Source organism: Diorhabda carinulata, chromosome 3 (assembly GCF_026250575.1).
Source record: "Diorhabda carinulata isolate Delta chromosome 3, icDioCari1.1, whole genome shotgun sequence".
Lineage (NCBI taxonomy): Eukaryota > Metazoa > Arthropoda > Insecta > Coleoptera > Chrysomelidae > Diorhabda > Diorhabda carinulata.
In genome coordinates, this window is record NC_079462.1 from 19,673,558 (window position 1) to 19,701,065 (window position 27,508).

General features: G+C 32.2%; 1 protein-coding gene across 1 annotated transcript; it reads right to left on the bottom strand.

The window, feature by feature from the left end:
* Positions 1–26,191, bottom strand: LOC130891549 (facilitated trehalose transporter Tret1-like). The gene is made up of 3 exons (XM_057796373.1): positions 26,034–26,191; positions 12,202–12,507; positions 1–6,618 (listed from the first exon to the last, which is right to left on the bottom strand). The coding sequence occupies exons 1-3, from the start codon at positions 26,074–26,076 to the stop codon at positions 5,534–5,536; spliced, it is 1,434 nt and encodes a 477-aa protein (XP_057652356.1). The 5' UTR covers positions 26,077–26,191; the 3' UTR covers positions 1–5,533.
* Positions 26,192–27,508: the final 1,317 nt, after the last annotated feature.

A 27,508-nucleotide genomic window follows, 5' to 3' on the forward strand; every position in this document is an offset into this window, starting at 1 on the left:
TTTTCAATTTTTCCAATAAAATAATGATCAATATTTTCAATAAAATTGATAATAGTGAAGTATTTAAATTAAAAAAATCATTGCATTTTTGACTGTAATGTTTTGAAGCATAAAAATTTATACAATCTAATGGAAAATGTGTATTTCCCAGATTATAAAATAAATAGATCTTCTAATATATTGAAATATGGAAAAATAACAAACACCATCTTATTTTGTGCACTACTACTGACAAAATTGTATTAAAATTTTTCATCAATGGTTACAGTTTTTTCTTTCAAGAATATACAACGTGATTCACCCTGTATATTTATACATTAAATTATATAATTATAAATAGGAATAAAAAATCTTGAATACTTTTACATAAAATTAATGAAAGCTTTTACTATGGCACCACTTAAATAAAATTAAATAAAATAAATCTAACTAAAAATAATACTGTAAAGTTTTAAACATATTACAATTGTCCGTTAAGTAATATATTTTAAGTGTTCTACTTTCTAATTATACAGTGATAAGCTAAATTAAGGAATATGATTATTATTTGGAAAATGTCCTAAACAAGTGGATCTATAGTTTAAAACTCATCACAATGTTGGAAAGTAATCTGATGCTCACTGTTTATTTAAACATTAATTTTCAAGATATGGTAATTCTTTCAAGGCCCAATTTTACAAATGAGGGTTAAACCTCAAATGTAGGATAAGTGACAAACTTCGGATTAAACGTTACAGGCGTTCTGAGGTTAGATTAAAATTCAGTTTAACATAAATCGGGGGATCTGAACCTAACTATCTCAAATTGTTTACATTTTTACAATATTATAAAGGTAGAGTGATTGAAGATTTAATAAATTCTACAATTATGTTGAAGACATTATCAACATTGTTTTTGCGCCATTTGCATCATTAAATTTATTTGCCAACTCTTCCCAATGTTTTTCCTTCCTCTAAGTTACCGTATATTTTTTTTTGAATTCGACTGTTTCTTTGTATTTTTTCACAAGGTTAACCTAAAGTACTACTTCATAGAAATTGCTCGATTTTTTTGGTTTTTTATTCATAAACCTTCTTAAACAGATATCGAAAAAATTCGACATAGAAAATAGTGAGTATTGGCAAATTGCTGCTAAATAATAATTATTAAATAGTTATTTACGTATGAATGAAAATATTAATGTGGAAACAAATAGTGTTAGAAGTATTATTAGTACAGAAGCAGGTCTTGAAGTATTGTTACTTTGGAAGCAAACAACGATATTTGAAAATAAGTCAAAACAAGTTTAAATGTCTTCAGATAGTGAATCAGACATTCCATTTGAAGTAAGAGGGTATTAAACTATCCTCTGCAAATAATGCAGATGGTAGTTTAATACCTGAAAATTAAGTAGATACGCCCTGGCCTACTAAAAATTTGAAAGATGAAGTCTATTTTGAAAATTTAAAAACATTAAAGTCGTCTATTTTGAGGATGTAGAAAGATTTATAAAAGAGGCTGAATTTATAATTTATTATAATATATTTATTATATTATATTATTTATTATATATATTTATTATAATTTATTATTAAATAAATCTGTTCTTTAGCTCGCAATGATAATAGAGATTGCAGGAAAGTTGAATTGACATTCCTATGAGGAGGAAACGTATTTGATGATGGCACCTTTTTTTTAAATTTACAATTCCAGAAAGCAAAATACATGTTATTCGCGAATTTGTGGTCACTGCTGGAAATATTGCTGGTGTCAATTTTGTTGACCTCAAAAAGTATAGAATTATTAGAGCTCCTTAAAAAGTATAAAAACATTAGACCTCTTGCTGTAAAGCACGACATATTTTTGTGCGATATTATAATGGAAAATGTGTCATACAACTTGAGGGCATAAATTGGAAAATTATTAGCAAAGATTACTCAGTACCTGGGTCTACCTCATGTTAAAGGATATAAAGGACACTGTTTCTGACGCTCGTCAGCGTCTCTCCTGACAGAGTCAGAAGCGGAAATTCTAAGTAACATGGAGAATGGTAATCCAACAGTGAAACCGAGGGCTATGTTGAGGGTTCATTAGAAAATAAGAGAGGAATTCCAGAAAACATTTTAGTGCCAAGCCCCTAGCATACATGTAGATATCACAGCTTCAAATGAAATTAACATTTGACAAGAAGTTCAAGAGAATATTCACCCAGAAAATGGACTTACTTTAAATAACTCTGTCTTTAATAGTATTGTTTTCAATGTTTATAAATAAACAGTTACGTAAAGTGTTTATATAACTGATATATGGAGGTTATGAAACATGTGACGTTTCCTAATGTCGAGGAGTGACTCAAAGTAACACATTTGATAGGGGACTTAGATAAAATTCATTACCAACTAAAAAATTATTCATAAACACAGAAAAACGATAAAGATATAAATATTGAAAACTTGAAATATTGAATTAAAGTAGTATAAATAAAAGGAGTCAGAACAATATCATTCATTTATCAAGATTCATATTTTCATTTTATTTGCCATAAATCACTATTTACAAGAGGAGAGTAGAAAATTTCAAAATATTTGAAACGATAGATATTAAACTAACGAAAAACTAATTTACTTCGCACTTTTTTGTGATCATCATGCTTTATACTTTTGAGTATTCATTCTAGAAATCAATAAGATTTTTCAAATAATAATCTCGTCCCAAATTTATACATTCACTATATTCGCATCTCTTTTATTGTTAGTAGAGTTTCTATAAATAGATATTATTTAAATTGACAAAAATGTGTAAGTAGCTTTCCGCTTTTAAGATTTCAGATAAGATTTGAGTATATTAAAATTGTAAATTTCATTAATTAAACGAATTCAACTGCCTTTTCACACTTCTTCAAACTATATTTTTGAACTTCAGTTTTCGTAAAGGCAAAAAAGTTTTTCTCTGTTGACTTGTATGTAGTAAAACCACAAATCGGAGTCAAGGATACAGAAAAACAAACATTTAAGTTGGCTATATTGATTTTACGAAAAAGAATACTAAGTTGGTTGCACTGAAGAGGTCAAAACATTGACATTATTAACAGATTTAAAGGAACTGTACCATATATTTAATACTCCTATATTGCTGATCCCCGTAAGTAAAAGTGCTGCACACCAAGAGAAACAGCAACTGCATTCTTATATCTCTCTTATTCAGACTTGATCCGCTGTGCACAAACTGAGCGACTGTAGTAAGTAAGTATAAGAGAGACGCTCCATCCATTGGAAGCTTATAACACGGTTAAGCGGTATGCAGAATGAAAACGAGCATGACACTCTTAAGACGTTCATAAATGTCAAAGATAGATCAACTTGTTGAGAAACTCTCATAACGTACGCGCTCTTGACGTCGAAGTTAACCAACTTTCTACTTTTTACGCGCTAATCGTCGCTGAACGTCAAAAACATAACCTCACTTTTCTAGTGTAGTTTGTAGTTGCAGATATCCTGAAAAACGACTTCTCTGAGTAAAAGGCTGATAGAATTTGTACGTGCTCATGAGTGTTTATCTAATAAACATTCGGTTAGATACAAGAAAACTAAAATATGCCAGATTTATTTTGGGAATCATATTCCCGTTTGAAAAATCCGTGACAAGAACTGGTGATTAACTTCCAGATCTAATCGACAATAGGGTTTTCTTATTGAATGTTTTGTTGAGTGTCTGGTTAATAAGTTGATAATATAACCCCGATTCATTCATCTATGTTTGAAAAATTCGTCTGGATCTATTTCGTTCGTTTTGAAATATGTTGTAGTAAAGTAACTGTAGATATTTCTATTCAAATTGCAGGGTCTTACCCACCAACGCCGTGTCAAATGTCGCTTTGTGTATATTTCTCTACACATTTCATGCAGTAAAGTAAGAATATATTACATTATAAATAATTCAAAATCGTTAATCACCGCTCAAATTTCATTATATACATTCACTTTTAAGGTTATGTTTACCAGCCAACCATTACTTTTATGAACGTCTAGAGCGCACCATATTCGCGTTCATTCTGTGCACCGCTTTAAAGTAACCATTTTTGGTTCGTGAGTTGGAATCAAGCCGTTTATTATTTTTTTCATTTGTTATTATGAATTATATATACGTATGTATATAAATCTTATTTTAAATAATTGAAAATTATATTTTGAAAATGTTTAATTGTTCCGTTTAATATCTCATCTATGTATAAAATTGCGTTCGTGCGAATGCTCTATTTTCGGGCATTCACATAGCATTTCAAGTCTATATGACGTATGTCTGCACTGTTGGATCGTCATCCTTTTCAAGACACCAAAATGCACGTTTCACTTATTATACGTTAAGTCTAATGCGCATGATCGTGAATGGATTATCGGTAAACAAAATTCATTACAATCATAGCTTTCCTTTTGCAAATGATCTGATTTATTTCAAATTGAGCTGATAATATCAGCTCACCTGCTCTCACTTTGATATGGTGGCTCAAATGGAATAACAAACTGAGACACATGCAATCAGTTCATTGTATTCTAATCCAAAATGCACTAGCCAATACAAAAGTAGAATAAAAATTAATTCGCAAATCTTAACCACAAGTAAATATATCCTAAAACTTTTCAATCATTTGTCAAATGACTGAATTGAGTTATTTTCCCAAAACAAAAGTTGTTGCTGCATCGGTAAGGGGTAATTCATCTGATTTGTGTAAAATTAAAATGGGACGTAGAATTGAATTTCGTATTCTTATTCCAATTTCTAGTCGAGTTCGTCAACGCTTGGACCATCCTATTCCGAGGCTAATCGTTGGATTTGTGAGCAGCAAATCTTTTTACGTCAGGCAGGTTGCTGGCCTCACCTGACAACCCTCCTCCTTTACCCGAGCTTGGGACCAGCAGTGGCAGTCACCAGGCTACTTTATCCACCCAGCAACCAACCATGGGCGGAAGAAGAAGAAGAAATTAACTGAGATTTCATGGGAAAGGAACGCTACTAATAGATAGATTTCCCCACTTGCAAACCCCCAAGCTTCAAATAAAAAGAACGAGATAGAAGTATAGTTCTTCCAATATCAATTGCAAAATACAGTTATGCGAGGATCAATCAATATTTCATAAATACGCACGGCACTCATAATAAATTAAAGAATGAAAAATAATATTTACTCGGTAAACATCTAACAAACCGTTAGTCCACGCGGATTCATCATTTCCACTGTTTACCAATGAAAACATCGAATCGTAAACATGTATTGCTATTTGCCGAAGCTTTCGGAAGGCGTATGTACACAATTTCTTCGAAATATTCCTGCCGATAAGGGTTTCTATAGTCTGCAATTGATATTGGAAGAACTATATTCATTGGCCGCCTCTCTTCATGGGCCACCCTTCTACTTACGACCATTAGGAATATAGGAGTATTACAAATATCATTTGTACCATCTTTTGCATTTTCTATTTGACTTTTTCCACACAATTAATTTATGTCCTTACGAAAACCGAGCTTATTCTGCAATTTAATTAATACAAAAAATTATCTAATATTTTTCTACGTCTTTGCTTTTTTCAGATACATATTTTTTAGATCTAAAATGAAACATACCACCGTACCTAAGAATATCTTGAATTTCACTAAAACTCTTCCCTTTAGTTTCTGGTACGAAAAGGAATACCATTATACCAGCTACGAAACAGTACAATCCAAAACACCAAAAAGTCTGCCCCATTCCCATTATTGAAGTTATGTCATTGAAGAATAAAGTTAAAAGAAAAGCTATTATCCAACTTGTACTAGTGATAATAGTAGTAGCACTTTCTTTTACGTGTCCCGGAAGCATTTCTGCCATAACTGTCCAAGGTACCGACATCCCGAAATTAAAAAAGAAGATGAAACACACTAAACTAGTTATAGGGAGCCAATATAATGGTTCCGTACTTATGCTAGTATATTCTAATAAATAGAAAAATATTCCCAGTGCTGCTAACGAAAAACACATTCCGAAACAAGATACGACTATTAAAGTTCTTCTACCGAAGCGATCTACCGTGAACGGAGAAATAAAACTACTGGTTAGAATTATTACCGATATTATGAGTGACGATATGTCGTCGGATAATTGAGAACCTGAAGCTTGAAATATAAGTTGCATGTAGAAAAATAACGCTGAAAACCCGCACATTTCTTCAGAGAATACTAATAATAAACATATTATAAAAGCTTTACGAACAATATCATCGGCGAATAAATCGGCTAAACCGCCATTTTCTTTATGATCGTTCAATTGGTCTTTGATGAATACTAATTCTTCTTGCACAGCATCTTTGTCTTTTGATCTCAACAACATTAGCGATTTGGCGGCTTTTTCCATTTTATTTTCCGCTACCAAATAATACGGAGATTCGGGAGCTAGTAAAAGGAAAAGAAAGAAAAATATTGTTGGGAGCATCGCTATCATTAAATTGAACGCTTTGTAGGACATGAACGGCCCAGTTGAGTATACTATAAAATTTCCAATGGACCAAAAGACGTTGATAGCTTGAGATAACATGCCTCTGTTATAGTCTTCTGCAATTTCTCCAACGTATATTGGTAATAAAGCATATCCAGCACCTAACGACATACCTAAAAAATCAAATACATGTGAATCTTACACTAGGAAAAACTGATGCACGTCATAGAGGTACGATAAGGTCACATTCGAACAAGGTTGCCATTCTCTAAAAGTACTATGATCGACGAAATTTTGTATATTACTTTTTTGGTCGCGCTTTTGGTAAGGCTTGGATGATATTTCTAGCATAACAAAGAATATTATTTAGAAAAACTTAACAAATTGACTTAATATTTTGTGCTACAAAATTCTAAACATTAAACAATCAATTTTTAAATGCAAGTCGCTGATTTAAACAAATTATGTAGTTCGATGTGGGAGAATGTGCAATAAACTTTTACTTTCGTTTCAACTTAATAAACTCGAACAATTAATACAATGCTTCCACTTCGAATATCAATCCTCTAATTGGGAACATTGCCAGGTTGAGTTTTTTTCTCTTCAATTTCCCAACGAAGTAAAACTTTTTTAAATACAGAAGATGTCTCTATGTTGTAATTGAAACGTGTCGTAACTTGTTGTTTTTTATAATAAATAGTATGGAGTATGATACATATGAAATTCGAGAATTGTTGAGACAGTTCAAAGCAGAAGTTGCAGAAAGAAAAATACTTGAAATTAAAGGGGAACACACAATTAATTAGCGAATGATACACCGTTGGTTAAATCGTTTTATTAGTGGACATTTTACACTTGAAGATCGTACGGGCTCAGGTCGTCCAAAAGTTGAAGAAAAACATCCTAGTACCAGTACTCGCCGAGTATTGAGCTCCTTTGAACATTCTAAAGATGCCAGACATCGCCATTTAAAATCATTAGATAAGATCTATGAAAGTTGTCGAATTAACCCATATTCAAGCGAAACGTTTGCAAACAGCTCCTTGCCGTAAGATGAACGTTTTATTGGACGAGAAATGGAAAATCAGCAGTTAGAGAAAGGACAGTTACCAGATCCTGTAAATAGAGGTGGATTCAATTGAAAAGTCTTGTTGTGTGTATAGTAAAAGGTTTAATGTACTTTAGTGTACCAAGTTATATAGTGAACACCTGATGCGAATATAAGAGTTTTTATTGGAGAAATATCCAGGTTTAGTTAACCGAAGGTGTGTATGGTTCATCATCTTTACAGCCGCCCCTGTCCGAGGCAGAGTTTCGGTTCTGTGAGCTTGTTGCTGTTTTTTACCTTGGGCAGGGAGTTGACCTGACCCATGACCTTCTATACAACAGGCAAATCCCATATAACATCGAAAAAATTTACAAGAGAAACAAAATAAATCAATGGCATAACTACCGAAGAAATTCATGTAAACAATGATATTCGACAAGGAGATTCTCTTAGCCCCGTATTGTTCAACATCGACAACCTGGAAGGTTATAATGGGGAACAAAGACGTCAAGATACTATGTTATGCCGATGATGCTGTCCTGATTGCAAAAGATGACCTACAGAGATTACTATCCAAATTCAACACAACGGCAAAAAGTTAAAAAATTAATATATCTGCAGCAAAACGAAATGCATGACCACCTATCAGATGCAAACTGGTTGTAGATGATGAAATTATACAATAAAAGATGAAATTTAAATATCTAGGCATAGAAATATCAGGATACGGTGATATCGAAGCGGAGGTGAGAAACTAACCGGCAAAAGCAGCACGAACCTCAGATTACTTGAATGATACAATCTTCCGAAACAAATATATCGAAATCGAGACCAAATCCCGAATCTACAAGGCTGTCATTCGGCCTATATTAACATACACATCGGAAACCAGACCAGATACATCGAACACAAAAAGAATATTAGAAACCACGGAAATGAAAAAAGTGCGCAGGATCGCTGGCAAAACACTTTTTGACATAGATCGAATGAATGACGACAGAATGGTCAGAATAGCTAGGACAAAGCGTTGAAAGACCCCGAAAGAGATGGAGCGACAACCTCTCTAATAATTAAACTGCAGAGGATACGAGGAAAAACAAGCATTTTGCTTACATTAAAAAAATAAGAAGAAGAAGTTGTTCGAAAGCGGATTCTCTTACAGTTGGTATCTCCTACCACATCCAACATTTAGTCCGGGCCTTATAACGTCAGATTACCATTTATTAAGATCCGTGGCGAAATTTTTGCGAGGGAAAAAAGGCAATATTGAAAATGCAGTGCGACATTTTTTTGCATCTAAACCCAAAAAATATGAAGACTTTCATTTTGTATGATTTTTTAATAAACAAAGTGAACATTGGAAAACGACATTATTTATGAAACAAGGTTGGAATAGTGCGAAATGTGAAGTAGACGGTAAGTATCTCAACGATTGGAAGAAAATGGGATAGTAAATTCCAACTTCATAGTGCAACAAGAAGAATACAATGTGAGAAAAGATGGAAAAGTGTTTGGTGCATTATGGTTACAATAATGGTGATTTTGTTGGGGTTTAGAGAAGTAATGCTAAAAAGGAAATTCGCAGAAATATAGCGAATTCAATAAAATACGAGATTACTGGGCAAAATTTGGAGCACAGAAGAAAGTGTGGAAGATACTCTAGAATAGGAGAAAACCAACAAAAGAAGATACTTCAGGAAACTTTATAACACCGAAGAAGCCATAATCATAGAAAACTACGCGACAAATCATCAAATATCACTGAACGAAGAAATGATAATGGTAAAAATAAAAAAAACTGAAAAAAGCTCCCAGAACTGACCTCATCCTAACGAACTTCTAAAATATGCCGGTTGCGACCTAGGTAAACATTTAAAAATTCTCTATAACAAAATTTTAGAGCCATCAGGAATGCCTACGGAATGGCACAAAAGTATAACTATTCATATATTTAAGAAAGGACAGAAGACGCACCCAGACAACTACAGGGGCATAACACTGCTGAATACAAGCATGAATCTCTTCACTAGCATTTCAAAAGAAAGACTTGAAACACAAATAACGAACAGGTGAGAACAACAAGGTTTCAGACGAAACAGATTCACGACCGACTCCATATTCATTATTAAACAACTAAATGAAAAATCGATCGATTTAATAAAACAACGTATGTCTACCTCAACGATTTGACCAAGGTATTTGATAAAAGTAAAAGTGAGCAATATTGATAACAGAGATAACACAAATATCACAGCATTTTAGTGGTAAAATGAAGAAACTACGAGTATATCAATTCATCATAGTTGAAATAAAAGGTTATAGAGACTTGTTTTTTACATAGAAAGAGCAAAACAAAAGGCATCAGTCAGGGCGACAGTCTCAGCCCATTTCTGTTCAATATCTTAATGGACAGAATTATTGGGAAAGTATCATCACTAGATATGGAATACCGAATGGGACAGAATAAAAGAATCAGATGATATGCTACGCCGACGATGCAGTTGTTTTCGCGGAAACGCATGACGACCTACAGAGACAACTACAAAAATTCTGCGAGGTCAGCCAAGCGATGAACATGACTATATCCACAGAAAAAACGAAAAGCATAACCTTCGCTAAAGATCCCGTACTATGTAAACTGGTAGTTCACGACAAAATCATCGTACAAGCTTCACAATTTAAATACCTGGGTATGGACCTGTCGAGTTATCACGACCCAGTGAAGGACCTAAGAAGCCAGAACAACAGCTGCCATATAAGGCTGCTTAAGGCAGATAATATGGGCGAACGAATACGTGCGAAAGTATAGTAAGATTAGGATCTATAAGACTTGTATCAAACCAATCATGACATACGGAATAGAAACCAGAGAGGAAACCAACAAAAGGAAAAGTTTTTTTCATTGTAAAATATTGAGCACTTAACTAATTCTCAACGTGGAGTAGGTAGGTAAAGGTCGTGCTTCGCGTACCTAAGTGGATAGCCGTAAAATGATCTTTCTGAAATTGGAGAAGCGTGCTTACGAATTAGGTAAACGGATTCAAAGATGAATTAGGACGGAAGAGTCAGAATTTTTAATCTTTTAAAGAGTTCACTGCAGTGAGCCCTGCTGTTTATTCCGGGTAAATATCTAACAACTCTCTTTTGAAAGGCATATCGAATATGCAACTCAATAAAGGCATAATAGACTGTTAAGGAAGTGGATAAGTTCAGTTCTTGGGAAACTCATCTCAGCGCAAAGCAGGAGGAACTTAATTTTTTAGATAAGGCGGCAATATATTATTCCAATTTTAAGGAATTGTCCACAACAAGCCCTAAGAATTTTACAGATTCAACGACGTTAATGGTGATGTTATTTAGGTACGTTAGAAGGTTTAAGTCGATATGTCCACCGATAAAAGTAAAAAATGAGCAATATTGATAACAGAGATAACACAAATATCACAGCATTTTAGTGGTAAAATGAAGAAACTACGAGTATATCAATTCATCACAGTTGAAATAAAAGGTTATAGAGACTTGTTTTTTACATAGAAAGAGCAAAACTTGTATCCTGTTTAGTCCATCTTTTTGCCGTACCTTGCCATGAATATTTCTTCACTGTGAATTAATGAATTCTTTCGTTACATTATTTAAACTTTCTTCTATACACTCAAATGTTCCAATTTCACACATCTCCTTCAGTGTCTTAAACTGCTCTTTGTTATTCTTCAAACTGTTTTACAATTTTGTTTATTTGGCTATTGTATTCGGATAAATTTGATGCATTACCATTTTTCTAGGTATTAAATTGTTTTTACTAGTTCCAGCTACAGTCAAAAAACCCGATTTTTGTTTGTCAAAATTACTAATTTCCACTGTAACAATGGAATCTGAAAATTCACTTGAAAACTCCAATGGCTCTTCTAAGTATAAGTAAATTACCAGATGTTGCAGCATGAACATTCAGACTATCAACTTGATGCTCCTTGAGGATCAAATCAGTGTCTACTATACCTATACCTGTATTTACAGCTTATGAATCTTCTCGGTTTACTATACAGTCATGAACTTTGTCATAACTGTGATCTTTATAAATTGAAGTAGACAATGAAGACTGATGAGAGGTAGGAATAGATGGGATAGCTTTATACTACAAATGTTTTCTATTGAAATTTGTACAATCAGTTTTCAAAAAATGATTTAGCACAAGCGATAATTTGATATTGAGCATCAGGAAAGCGTTTATGTTCATTTACTTTGACAATTTAGATTGACAGTAAGTGACGCTTGGCTAGTGTCCTTCCCTTGACTCGGCTGATAAGTCAGATACGATTCCTCCCGACTGAGGTGCCGGACTATTGAAAGTGACAAGCAATAGAGAGCCTGATTGGCGGAAGTTTACTGTAGTAACTTGGGAACAAGTAGAATAAAATTTAAAAAGACTACACTATATGTTCATTCACTCTATTTTTTTCACACATTAAAACAATTATTTAATCAGGTTTGTATCCATGACAATGAATTTGAACTTTATTCAGATTGTTCAGCCAATTATTAGAAAGTAAAAGTTTCTAAATGCCTAACTCCCCTTTAAATTCCTTTACCTATATGTTCTGAATATATACTTTTTCATAGTTGTTATCATCAGCATATATTATTTAAATAATTCTTGAATGCAGGGTTTTCCAAACACGGGATACATATTTTTAGTAATAATAACACTTACCACCAAGAGTTCTCGCTACATAGATTGTATAGACGTTTTTTGCGAAAGCTAGCATATAAAATGAAGTTATCAAAGGTAAGGCGGACGCAAGTAGAGCGTTTTTTCTTCCGAACTTGGAACAAATGTATGGCGCTGGTATTGGACCTATTATAGCTCCAACAGTTACAAGTGAACCAATCCAACCATCTTCACTAACTGTTATAGGTTTCGGGAGCGGATTTATGGAAGAATCGTTGGAATATAATTTTACGTAATTCGGCGAAGTCCATGATATTGGAACATCTACCGAGACTGCCAACAAACCAACTGCAAAATAAGAAAATAAACTTCAATAACTAATAGACAATAGAAAGATTGTACTTTTCCCGTTAGTGCAGAACAAATATACGCAAAAATATTTTTTTAACATTGGATAACATTTATCACTAAGACAAATTGCAATAGTCTAAGAAAATGGGTCCCTAAATACGAATTCTGGGAAATAAATAATAAAAATAAATATTTAATATGAGTTTCTTTGAAGTCTCCCAAATAAATCTAATTTATTGGAATAATTCCCCGATTAGTGGCGAAAAGAATAAACAAAAAGTGCTCCTTTCAAAATAGAGAAAAATCTATGTAGTTAGTAAATCTTTTAATTCCAGAAAAAAATGCTCATTTGAAGTTTTTTGCTGTACCTATATCTATAAAGTTAGGCTACCATTATACTAGGATGCTAGCATCCGAGATGCTGGCATCTGGGAGTTTAGCGGGGCGTTAAATCAAATGGAAGCGATTAAACTAGGGATGCCAGCATCGGATGCTAAAACAGCCAACCGGAGGCTCGATTTTGTGCATCTCGGCTGGGATGCTGAAATGCGATCAGCCGGTCGCTTTTTGCATTGTGAGGCATTGGTTCAAGTGCGGCGCATTATACTATGCTGTTAGCATCCGAACAGGCGCTCTATTTGACATATGCGCGCGCACGCAGTTTGGATCAGAGTTATGACTAGTTTCTCTTAGGGTAAAATTGGTCTCAAGAATTTTGTATCTTGTTTAGAGATGTCGCTTTGGATGTAGCCTAGAAGCTCTTTGGAAGAAGGAAGTGACATTCTAAAGTAATTAAAAAATCTTGTTTCACTATTGCACAGTTCATCAAACAATGTAAAATACATACAAGCTTTTAACACGACGGACAGCTAAAAAGGGGCTCACATCTAACTTCCTTTTCGCACGACGCCTTCTTTTCTTGATTAGTAACATCAGCAACAATATCTCTTCATTGGTTGGGGCCATATTGACGACTGGCAAAAAATTGAAATAAAATAGCAGTCAGGGATGCTAGCATCCCAACACAAATTCGACTCAAAATGGGATGCATTCCTGATGCTAGCGTCCTAGTATAATGGTAGCTTTAAAGTGATTGCAGCTAAAGAGATGATAGTTATAGCTTGAAAAAATCACGACACAGAAAAAATGCGATTCTTCTTACCAAAAAAATTAGAAAATGCTTAAAAAAATATTTGGTGGTTAAAAATTAGATTTCAAAGAGTCTAATTCAACTTTTTACAGATAATTGGAAAAGTTTCTCTGAAATTGAAATTAAATTCTTAAACATTTTTTTGTTGGAAAAATCGCAGTAAGTTAGTAGTCACTCTAACTTTATAAATATCAGCAAAAAATTAATACTAAATTAGCAAAAAATTAAAAATTACGACTTTTATCCTAAGTTTTACCGTATTTCCAAAATTCAGATACAACAATTTTTTTCATTCCTTGCAAGATGATTGCAAAAAATTTTGAATAAACCCCTATTTTGGACACTTCAAATTAACTTTAGGAGTTTAACCAAAATTTGGACTAAGATGGCAAGACACAGGCAAGGTACAATCTCATCATTTTATATAACAATTAATCGTGAATCGTTCTCTGTCTGATGCAATCTTTAGCAGTCTCTGTGAGATGTCAATCAAGTCTTTCAAAATATTCATCTATAATAAACATTACCAGCCGCAGGAACTTTTCTAGATTGACTTTGCCTTCCATTATTGCTCTTAAGAAGTCATATATGTTTTTGAAATAACTTTGTTGTTATATAATAAAATTTTGCACTTACATGACCAGTAGAACTTCATAAACAGTTCGATTCGATTCGATAACTTTTTTTTAAATTTTATATGATATACTTAATGTACCGCATAAGAAAAACCATATGTCTGCTACACATGCGCGTAAATCCCGGAATTTTGCGAAAATACCGAGACATCATGAAGGAAGAAGACATGGTGCAACAGTGCAACATCAACAGTGACATAAGTGAGTGGCCAGCACTCAAACGTCTAAGGGGAAAACCTCAACATTAAGCGACGTGTCTACTTTTTTTTTAGAATTATAATATTTAGAGACGGAGACAATTCTACGTGAAAACTATATTGAAACAGCGGTGCATCCAAAATATTAATAAAGAACATAAGCTTTTATTCACATATTTAAAATTTTTAATTGTGTTATTTTATTTAGTTATCTTTAAGTTAAAATTGGAGCATTACATTCCATCGAGGGATTTTAAAAGATTCGAGTATAAAACATGAAAATAATACAAAAAGAAAAAATGTAGAAGAACGTAATTAATTCAAAATAAACATAATTGTAAATCGATTTTTGTGAATCAATTTTGTGCATGCGTTGATGACGTACCCAGGTTCTTCTTAAGATGCAATCACCCTATGTACTTTCCATATCAAAGCACTTCAAAGTATTGTCTTATTGATACAACTGTTCTTTATATACACGCGGAAATTTAATCACGATTTGATTATATCTTACTGGGCTTCAATTGGTCTCTTCATCTCAAGTGTTTTGCGATTTTTAGAATCGATAAAAATATCTTGAATGATGCATTGCAAATGGAATCTCGAAAGATTAAGCTCTCATAAAGCAAATCGACTTCTCATTTTTTCATTGTAATTATTTACATTTTTTTAAAGATAAGATGCCATTCCATTGATGTAATTTATTGTAAACTTTTTCTTTCATTTGGAAAACAGAAAAGGCTCCGTGAAAACGTTAACTACTGAGAAATTTCAAGTGATAGTTCATACAAATATTATATTTATTCAATATGAACAAGTATATTTCCGATTTAAATGTGGAATTTTTAGTAAAAATGCTCACGTTCAGTTCATTTGCGACAAAAATGTCAAACTCGTGAGCCGCAATTTTTGTGATCCTTTCATTATATCGGCAAACAATACATACGAGGGTGACACGAGAAAATGACAAAACTGTTGCTGTTAGTTTCTGCTATGTTTTTATATAAATCTGACAGATAGATTGGTTTAAATCAATATATAAAGAGAACTGTTTTCTCTGATGGGTAATTATGGAAAATAAAGAGTCAATTAGTGCTCCATTTCACTAATGTTTATATATCTCTAAACGTGAAACCATATATCAATTACAGTCCAAACTCGGAAATATGTGTTACCTAGAAAGCCAAAATCGTTTTTTTTTACTTGGTTGTGGTTGTCCAAAGGTGTAATATGGGGTTGTTTAGAAAGTTTCCGATCTAAAAAAGATATTTTATATCTCTTATTATTTATTATCCAGCAACACTATAACCTTGTTAACCCTTTGAAATGATGACGTTTTTCTCCTCAAAACAAATGTGAAATGAATGTATCTCTCTTGCAAGAGGAACTTTGAGTCTAGGAAACAGGAGACGGGTTTCTTTTTTTGCAATTTATCCTCTTACCATTGCGCAATGATGCGTAATACTCTCCTTTTATTTTTTTCATTTTTCCAACAGAGTTTACCTCTCGAGGACTCGTAAGTGAGATTTCATATATATATATATATATATATATATATATATATATATATATATATATATATATATATATATATATATATAAAAACAACAAAATGGAAAAAATAAATAAATACGTTAAAAAAAACTAAAATACTAGAGCGAAAGACAAATTTTTCAATTTATAAAAATATACGGAATTTTATATAACTAAGCATAAGATCTGAGAAATTTTTTTTGCATAAATCGTTAGTTTAACTATCCAAAAATACACTGTCAAAATTTCAAAGTAAAATTCGGATTCGTTTAGATTTTATATGCATAGAATCGAGGGCACATCGGGTACAGGCTCGTATTGTATATTAACGTAGCTTTGAAACGGAACCCCACCTTTGCATCTTTCTTTTCAAATAACGATGTAAAAGGTACTAGAAGCATCAATACAGGGAATTATTTCAAGTATATTATATGTTCGTTCCAACCCATCAAAAAATTACATGTTCCAACCAGGCAGTTATCGTTATACGAACGATTCTAGTTTGTGTTCCAACCGACTCAGCTTCCAATAACCGTTCAAAGCTGGACTAGCAAGATGGAACAAACTTTTGTTGAGCGTCACTGTACCATACCTTGAGTTATCTCTGACTTGACTCCCATCGAGTCTTCCGTGGACTCTTGGACCATTTTGGGTATCACGAAAACAACGCTTAGGTTTATATAATTTTTTTTCTATCATGTAATCAAGTGAAAGTAACTGGCATCGACATATCGGTTTGTACCTGGCAACCAAGTAGTTTGTTCAAGTAAACAGTGGCGAATTTACAGATTTGTCGCATGTAGGCTATTCATTTTTTTGCCGTCTCTGAAATTCGATATATCAGTTCAAAATTACAGACAATGTAAAGACGTTCAAATGTTTAGTATACTACATATGGATTTATATTTCAATTATTATTAAATTACTTTTATTTCTGTAAATATTTCAAAACAGAAATTCAAAAAAACTAATTTTAGAAAAAATATTCAGTCCAAGGTTTTTTTTGCAAACCCATTTTTAATATACAGTGGAAACTCGATTACCCAGACTAATTGTTGTCGTTAGGGATTCGGATAATCGAAAGTCCGAATGTAATAATAATTTAATTTAGTTTAAAATCTTTGGTAATTGGCATTTGACGTAAGTTACTTTTTCTCTTTATTGCTGTTATATCAAGAATTCGTTTCAGCTGTAGTAAACTCACAGTATCACTTTCTGTTTGTTTCTCAAACCATGAGATGATCATCCTACATTTTTCACGTCTAGATTTTCTTCTGTCTCATCTTCTTGCATTTCCTGCTGTTCATTTATCTGCTATAAGTTTTCTACGATTTCGTCAACAGACATAATCTGAAAACTTTGATCATTACTGTCACAAGTGGCCCACTCTTTGATATCATCATCATCACAATCCTGGCATATTTATATCTTTAACATTATCTCATTCATATCCTCCAAAATAAAATCATCCGTATTGGTTATTGAATTTTCATTCTCCCGATTAAGTACTCAGTTCCAAGTCTTGTTTAAAGTTTTCCTTTCAATCAAATCCCACGCATCTACAACTATGTAACAAAACTCCTTTAAATTCATTTCATTAAAAAATTATAAAACGACTTCTACATAATCTTCATCAACAGTTAACAACCTACGTAAAAGTTGTTTCCTATAAAATCGTTTCAATATTTTAATAATACTTTGATCCATTGGTTGTAGCATGTCACATTAAGAGGCAAAAATTTTACTTTAAACTTTCCATTTTTTCTCTCTAACAACTCAACCGAATTATGGGTTGGCACATTATCCAGTAAAAGTAGTACATTACCTTGCTTGCCAATTTCGTTTTGTTTTTTTTTACTTCAGGGATAAAAGTGTTGTCATACCAGTCTATGAATATTTCAGTGTTTATCCATTTATAAATTAAGGGCATTCCGATATTTTTAAAATATCTGGTTAGGTTAGGTTAGGTTAGGTTTTGGTTAGGTTAGGTTAGGTTTTTCTGATTTTCCGATGAGGAGCAAAGGTATTTTATGGGTCCTGGTAGCCTTACCGCAGACTAGCATAGTTACCCGCTCTTTGCTAATTTTAAATCCTGGAGCTGAATTCTCTCGTCTAGAAACTAAAGATTTTGAAGGTAATGATTTCCAGTTTAATCCGGTTTAATCCAAGTCATAGTTATTTTCATCCAATTTCTTCTTAAAATCATCTTTAAAAGAGTTTACGTCTACATTAGCTGACATTTTTTCACCTTGCATTTCCAATTCACGAATTCCATGACGAGATTTAAATCTGTATAACCATCCGTTACTTGCGAAAAACGATTCGTCACCACCTAATTTTTTATTGAATTGTAAAGCTATTTCACAGAGTAAAGGGCCAGATATCGGTTGCCCAGTTGATCGTTTTTGGGGGCAGCGATAACGCGGGGCGCGGACGGGGTAATGCCAGCTCCGACTAATTGAGGGCCGGATAATCGAATTTCTACTGTATTTTCTAATATAGTGAATTTATTATGAAATAAGTCTTATATTTTATTGGTCTATAACTTAATTCGTGCGGTTTGATAAAGGATGGCGTAACTTGTATAATATTGTACGTTATTGAACTTCTTTTCGTTATATGTCATTTATTTGAAGCGTTAGCAACAATAACTTTTTTTTCACTCAAATATGTCGAACTTTGTTCCTGAAAAAGAGTTTTGGCGGGAAGTTCGTCTTCGTTACTTCAATATTAAGAAAAATGCTGCCGAAAGTCATCATATTTTGGTGGAAGTTTGTCCGAATGTCCGAAACGTTGCTGGACGCCACAAAAGGAAGTCATTTTTGCATCGGATTGTTATTGGTGATAAAAAATGGATCCATTACGACAACCACAAGCGCAAAAATCATATGTGAAATCCGGCCAACCAGCCAATTCAACGGCAAAGCCAAATATAGGTAATGCTCTCTATTGTGTGAGATCAGAAGGGTGTAATGTATTATGAGCTGCTAAATCCGGATAAAACCAAACAATTAATCCGTTTTCACGTTTTACGTCACCCGCAGCTTATAGCCTTGCCCCTTCTGTTCCGGTCGATGCAGAACGCCTTCACTGGAAAACGGTTTACATCAGAGCAAGATATCAAAAATTGGTTCGATTCATTCTTGGCTGCCAAGCCGGCGCAGTTCTTTTGGGATGGGATCCACAAATTGCCAGAAAGATGGGAAAATGTCATAGCTTCAGATGGGCAATACTTTGAATAATACTATTGTAGATGTTTTTTCTTAAATAAACGTTCAAATTTCGAGAAAAAACGCACGAATTAAGTTATAGACCACAATATTAGCTCGGTGAAGGTTGATTTGAGTTGGGATCTTAGATATAGAATCTTTACCAATTTATTATTATATAATATAATATATTATTATATATTAATATAATAACTCATATTATTTGTTGTTGTTGTAAGGAAAATATTTTTAAAAGGGATCAACTATAAACTGTTTACGGATAAAATTCGCGATAACTTAATCTATAGGCATAAATCACGATTTGATAGGACGGTTATAATCCACAAAGATTAGCAAATAACATCAAACAATGCAATCACGTCAAAATCAGAAATATTAATCGGATTTAGTTTTATCTTCAATTATACCCTCTCCAGATTACTATAATTTTAATAGCTACCTTCGAACGAGAATCACTATCTGAGATATATGTGCAATCGAAAACAATGGAAAATTCAATCCACTTAAAACGTATCTAGACACATTTTATTGTTAAATAGTTTATTTTTTATATCAGTTCAATGTGCCTCGAAAGCGCTGGTTATTTTGGACACTGAAATAGAAAATTACATATAGAGCTATGACAAAACTGTTACAACAGATAAATTATATTTTCTAGTACAGACTGAAGAACTCCAAGACATTCTTGATCTTTGTTGGGCAATTAATTGTTTTCTTAAGGTTAGGTTTCAGATTAAATTGCTGATATGTGGTAGAATATTGTCTGCAGTCGAGCAGATTGTGCTTAACGGATACAAGAACGTGATAATTTGGGCAGACAAGATAACTCTCTGAAGACATTAAATAGCTGTAAGTTTGATATGATAAATACGGAGACACAGCTTCTCTCTTCAAAAATTTAGGTGAAAAGTAGATGAATGGATGTTGTGAAATTCTGTTATTCTATTCCTCCACATATAGCGCTAAGAATCTTGGATGAGGTTTTTCTTGTTAGTCTTGAGAACTTTATCAAACTGAATTAGGATTTATGACGGGTTATCAGGTGCCATAGAAGTCAAATGAGACTTTTAAATGATGAAAAATGCGAGTTTGGTAAATTTTATGCATGTTTTGGACTATCTAGTGGTCGATGATAAAGTGTTTCAATTGACTGTATAGAGAAAAGAGAATCAGTACATATCGCCTAATGTATGACAAGAAAAGATATATTTGAAAGCTTGAAGTATGAAGCTAGTACACTACACGTCGAAGGTAAGCGGAAGGAACTTATCCCAGTTCCTACCCAATAAACATTTTCTGTAACTTATGGTGATTCCTAGTTATATAAAGACTATATAAAGGTAATGAAATTATATAAAAAGGTTACGAAGTTTTGTAACATCACCTTTTAGTAACACAGTTATATTACGGTTTTATAAAATTTCTGTAACTTGTGGGTATATAAAGAAGTGGTATAACTGTTTCCATCACCATTTAATAAAACATGTAGTAACTGTTACCAATGTATTTATAACAAATTTATATAAGGTTTTCCGTTACCTAAATTATATAACTATATAGGCTCTGAGTTATATAATAGTGTTTCTAAACACAATTAAAAAAATTGGGGATTATTAGTGTTTGTATATCCTATTAAAAAACTTTTGGTAACCAAGTTAGGGACAACCATTTCTTTTATATACATCGGTTACCTTGAGTAAAATCAATTGCCCTTATATATATAAACTTATTACAGATGACGATTGACAAAATGGTTGCAGGTGTCGATTGTCGAATAAGAATATATTATTAAGATACAAAGTTAATACTAACAGTACTAACACCAGTTGTTTGTGAGCAGTGAGCAGCAGCAGTGTAATAAACATTAATTTATTATTGTAAAATATCGCTATGTTACGAAATTGGAAAAAAATAAAGCACAGCTCTGCGTTTCGGCGGAAAGTGACAAAAAATTTTAAACGAATCGTAGATTGTGTACCGGTTACTGCTACTGTTAGACAGATAAATAATGAATTTTTTCCGCCACCAGATATTTCTCAAATTACAGAACAAAATGATAGCAGTCCAACGCCAACGACGGCAGAAAATGATCTTACTACTACTACTACATTTAGGCTGCTCCTCAACTATTACTTTTAGATCATTATTATTTTCATTTCTTTGCTGTGTTTGTTGACCAAAAACTGCCTCTGTAGCCTTCTGTAAAAATATTAGTATATATTAAGCCCTAAGTGTAGGTAACTTGTTTTAGTCAACATCTAAGAAACTTAAATATTTGGTAGGTTTAGAGATCCGCACATGCATGTAACCACTTTTAAGTAGGTAATAGAGTAAAGCTCTGATGTACACCCTCTTACATCTTCATTTTTAACACCGAAAAGCACTGATTGTTTTTAGTATGCAGTGGGATCAGGTTTGGATAAAAGCCTGCATAATACATAAGACATTTGAATGTCTTTTTAAATATTTAAAACTTATACTTAATACTCTTAATAGCAAACTTTGAGTATATAACAACACTTTCAGTAACGTATGTTACTTTTAATTATATACGAGATCCTTGGAGGCTTTAAGTTTTATTTAAACACTACTAGTAACTCTAAACACTACTATATAACCCTCAAAGTTATATATCATTACTATCGGTTATATAAAATCACAACAAGTGATTTTTAGGTTTCCATTATTTGTAAAATTACTATACAATGATTCCGCCATGATTGTTTACTCAAATGAAAAAGGACGATTCATTATGCCTTCAAAAAACGAAAATTAAACTTATTTGAACGACATGAATCCAAAATTAATATCACCCTGTTAAATAGTGGTTATACGAATATCTTTGGCCACATTATTTAGCGTCTATGTTAAAAATAAAATAAAAAATAATTTTTTTTATGAAATAAAATTATTTATTGTTGGATATTTGAAAGGCCCGTGCGTTTTTTCAAGGCATCTTGTCCATGTTAGCAGTAAAAACCGTTTCCCTCATGAAATTTAAGTCACTGAAATGCTAAAAACGTCTAATTAAGATAAATTTTATACGGCATTATAATATATATATAATATATATTTATCTGCCATCTTATAAATTTTTATTTTGCTGATAATAACCCAATAAGAAAAAGAGCGATATAATAAAGTTAACAATTCCAAGTGAGAGAAAACATATATTTGACAGGGAGAAGAGTAACAGAAATTGGTAACAGAAATATTATCAAAACCATTATAGGCAATGTTTATAAGGGTAACAGTAACATATATAACCACTAAAAGACTCCAACCGTGGATTTTTAAGTAGTTATATAGTGGTTGCCAAAATGTTTTCGTTACTTTTGGTTAAAACACCTAAGTTTATATATAGCGTTACTAACCTAAGTTTTCCGTAACCTTTATATACTCCCCATTTAAGCTCTTTAAGGGGTTTATACGAGTAACAGAAATATTACGGTTACTATTATATATACATTTAAGTTATTTAATGAGGTGATATAATATTTACGGCAACTGTTATATAACAAAAAATGTTTATTGGGTTAAGAATCAATAAAACTACACTTGTTTCTAATCTTTCAACTAGAGACACATAAATTAAGATATTAGTTGCTTATCTTGCAATATAGGTCTTTGGTGACAATTTATCTAATTTTCCTCTAGTTTATCTTTATGTATTTTCTAGAACTATTAAAAGATGCGCTCATTATCTACATTCAAGTGAATACCCGCAATATTTCTCCCTTGGAATGCCCATACTAATGATTTTAGACAGGAGACTGATTCACTTCACTCTAAAAATCCTCTAGAACATTACTCGCTACTCTTTTCTCAGGTTTTATCAAGACAATAGTCTTCTGTCGCTGTTTCAATATAAACGCACATTTAGAGTTGATGTTAACTAACTGAAATAGTATAATTAGCATAACATTGGTTTTCATCTGAATTCGCTGGCGTAAATCATATATAGAGTTCGACTAAGTGGCATAAAAAAGTTTAGTGGATTAAGTCGAGTGAACTATGTTGTACAAAAGCATGCGAACCGCTTCTTACCCTCATTTTGTTGAAATACCATCAAAGCTTCTCACGAATCATCATTTTCAAAAATTCGTGTTGTTGCAAAATATATATTTTGTTGTATTCCAGAATGTAACTCGCGCATATAACTTGAGTAACCAACATAATACAATCTCCTTCAAGAGCAAAACAATAATTCCAATGCTTCTCTAACTTCTCGATGCCATGGTTGTAGAAAGATTTGTCTTTGACTCAAAATAGGCTTCAGTTTCTTCATTTGAGCTGAATTTACCGGCAAGCATTTTTTTGAAATCAGCAAATAGCCAGTAGTAACTGGGGGTCAGATACGGAATATACGTGGATAAAGTGTAATTATAAATAATAAACAGATAAATATAAATAATAATAAAATAATAAACAGAATTGCAGTCGGAGGCATGAAATTGAATGCTATGATAAATTATTATCTCTTTGTGCATGCCTCCGAATGTAAATCTGTTTATAATGTTGCAAAAAAGTGAAAAAACTACCGTGCTGATATTTCTAAGAGTACAATATGCAGGTACATTGGTTTGGTACTGTTTCAATTTATGTTTCTGGTTTTAAGTACCTAATCATTATTTTTTTAAAATACCTTATCATTGAATTTTTATCTTGTTTCAGTCTTTTCAGTTGATTTTTAATTGTAGTTATCCATGCAGGCTGGTTTTTTGTTCTTTTTTAACTATTATTTTTTAAAACTCGTATTGGGAAAGTTTAATATTCAGCTATAACAATAGGTGTTATCCATACCAATGACTAAACTTGATGGGATGTTTGGTAGCAGCTGATAGGTGAAGCAATTTTTAAATAATGCCACGCCAGCATTGAATGTACTGATTCGTTCGAGGCATTTCGGCTGGATGCTTCGGTAGACATAAATAACGCATTTTTATATAGAATACGTAATTAATTTGTATTGCAAACTTAAAACCTGATATTTTACTTTGGATAGAAAATAAATTCCTTAGACAGTAACTAATTCTGTTTATGTAATGACCAAAATTATTCTGTTTAATATACAGAATCATCGAAAAATAGTCTAACATTCTAAAAAGCGACATATTGAACGAAAAGAATTATTTAAAAGTCAATTATTGTTGACATCTTCATAACAAAAACTCAGGTCGGATATACACAGATCAACTCAAAAGAAATTCATTTATGATGCAAACCATTAACCAGTTTGCAATTAGTAACACCCTTTGTATTTGATTGGGGAACTACAGACGGGGCGACTGGTTACCAACCAGTCGGCAATGTGTTGGCAATCGGTTTGAAGAAATGAAGAATGTAATCACGTAAACACTTCAACAGGTTAATAATTCGTTCTAGTAAAATTACTGCCTTCATTTTATGTTTTTTTTTGTTATATTTTCTATGTAAAAATCAAGCACAAGAGGATAAACCCTTATACACTGTAGGTATTTATTTTGAATTTCTGTAGGTTGTAGTTTTCTGGAAATACGTGTCTTGGTAGCTGATTCCACAGACTTGCACTTCTCCAAAGGAAGGAGTCCCGATAAATTGAGGTTTTTAGCGTCTACTGTCAAACTCGGTGTTCATGAACCACGCCTGACTATCGAGTAGGTCTTGCAAATACTGCTCTATGTGGGATTATCTTGGACAACTCGCAAGAACATTTGCCATGGTAGAACCGGTAAAATAGAGTCAGGTCGGCGACCTTTCTTCTATGCTGTAAGCTGTCCAAGTTTCTGGTCAACTCTGTAAGTCGAAATACCCCCTTCTGAATAAAGTCGAGCATTAGGGCATGCTTGAGGACCGAGCCTCAAATTTGCAAGCAATATTCCAAAGATGAACGAATATGATAGTTTGTACATTTACAAAAGAAGTTTAGACTGATTGTTTGGTTCGACTCTGAGGTAAATTATTTTTTACAGTTAAAATTGAAAAGAGGATGTAAAATAGCTCTTGACTAGAAAGCTCAAAATTGGAGAATATTCAAATTACATCAAGTTATTATAAACCAAAAGGAGCTATTGGTTACTTTTGAGACAGTCGGGTTTGGGTCACTACTGAGTCTGCAGTGCGTGTAGACAAATGTCAACAATCAGTTGGTGACTTCAGGTACTTTTAAGTTTAGTTTTTTCTCAGTTGCTTCATGTGTATTGAGCCTTATTTTCATCAACATAATTTAGATTTAGATTGATATTTGAAGGCTATTGATGATAAAAACATTTTGAGTAATTGAAGAAATATTTTTATATTTTGAAAAAAGTAAATGGAATCATCCTCATTTTGCGTAGATTTGTTAATAAATAAAGATGTTAACTAGCATCATATATAATCTCAACAACATGATATATGAGTTATAAATTATATTATAAATTATGAAAAAATAGAATATTGAATAGATAGTAGATTATTTCTATATTTAGATATCGCTACTGTTCAATTTTTTAATATTAAAAATTCCAATGTTAAACTTTTACAATTACCAGGAAGATTGACATAACAAAACATGTAATTGAAAGAAAGTAGGTCTAATAGTTTTTTAAATTTTCCTCCCACTGTAAATCTATTAACTTTTTTAATGTTATTATGCAAAAATATCAGTGCAGGTTTTTCTATTTATGTACGAAAGACGTAACTGTAAATCCTAAAAATAAATTAGTAACCAACGCTGTTGTATGATACTTATTATAATCACCAACAATTTCAATAGATAGTTTTAAATTAACAATAAACAATCGGTTGATGAACTTACCAGTACAAATAACTAAAAAAGTGTAGTTGAAAAACTTTGCCATTATTGATAAAAATGAAAGCACTACAACGTCTCTATCATGTGCGACTGTTACTGATTGAAGAAGATGGGGGACACTTGAAGACCTGATATAATATTACTCTTTATATAATATTGATAAGGAATGGATTATTAAATTAAAATCGCGACGAGTCGTAGTGTATTTTTTTATCTACCCTATGCCGATATGTGCTTATTACTCTTAAGGGTGAAATCTTCTCCTTATTGCAAAAAATCAATAAAACTATAAGTATAAGCATGAATAGAAAAATACTTTTAAGGTATGAATAAAAGTTGTTTAATGCTTCAATATAGTATTTATAATTTTGCAACCCTGTTTGATATATTTCATTTCTTATAAAGCACCCCCGATTAATACAAAATTAAAAAACTTCAATTACCTTGTGGTAGCTTACTTATATTAAGTTGACACATTTTGTTTGTGTTCAACTCAAATATTTTGCATCCTAAATGTTCAACCCTTATAAATCATCCATTATTTCGAAAAAAATTGAAAAAAATATATATAGACGTACTTATTTATTCTTTTTGATGATTAATTTATTTCAAATGGTCATCTCTTTATCTCTTTCAACTTGAATATTATGTATTTAAAATTTTCAACTCTTATAAATCATCCCTTATAACAAAAAATGAAAAAATTCATATTTGCGATACATACTTCACACTTATACTCAAAAATATACTTGCTCCAAAGTGTGTGTATAGTTTTTTGCCATATCTCGGTTAATTTGCAAGCAAATTAGGCGCTCAAAACGTAGATTTATAGGGAATGTCATAACCTATAAGTTTGTAAACGTGTTAAACTTTTTTGATCCTCTGTTTTTCAAAAGGCAACCTTTAAAATGGTATTAGTCATACATTAGAGTACGATTTGTAAGGTCAAATTTCAGTTGCAAGTACAAGTTTAAAAAAAATTTGGAAAAAGCAAAATGTTTGCTAAAAAAATACTGACTTTTTGTTACTTATCAATTTTTATGTATATCTTATAGTTTTTCAGAAATTTTAAAAAATTTCGAAAATGAATTTCCGACTTTAAACATGATTTTTTTCGGAAGTATGCATTCTAAAGCGTTCAAACTTCCAGAAATCAATATTAGTACGTGAATAAAATAAATCATCACTGGATTATAATTTTATTTCAATTTGGGTACTATTGCTAAGGGTGAAATTGAGGTTTTTTCTACAAAAAAAAATATAAATCGATCTTATTTCGGCCATAACTTACTTGGTTTTATGCTACAGAGTTCTCATTTTAAAGCTTTTTAAAAGTACCTTGAAAATGTTATATGCAATTATTTCGAAAAATTGATCGTTTTTCCGTTACTCCGTTGAATTTTAAAAAATTTTCGTTCGTTAAAAATATTTACAAACATTTCATTCAAACAAACATTCAAAAACATTTAATAAATCAT

Coding starts and splice junctions, on each gene's coding strand:
- LOC130891549 (XM_057796373.1), bottom strand. CDS start 26,076: ATGGCAAAGTTTTTCAACTACACTTTTTTAGTTATTTGTACTG. Junction 12,508..26,033: donor TTTTTTAGTTATTTGTACTG/GTAAGTTCATCA, acceptor CTTATTTTGCAG/TTGGTTTGTTGGCAGTCTCG. Junction 6,619..12,201: donor TGTAGCGAGAACTCTTGGTG/GTAAGTGTTATT, acceptor TTGATTTTTTAG/GTATGTCGTTAGGTGCTGGA.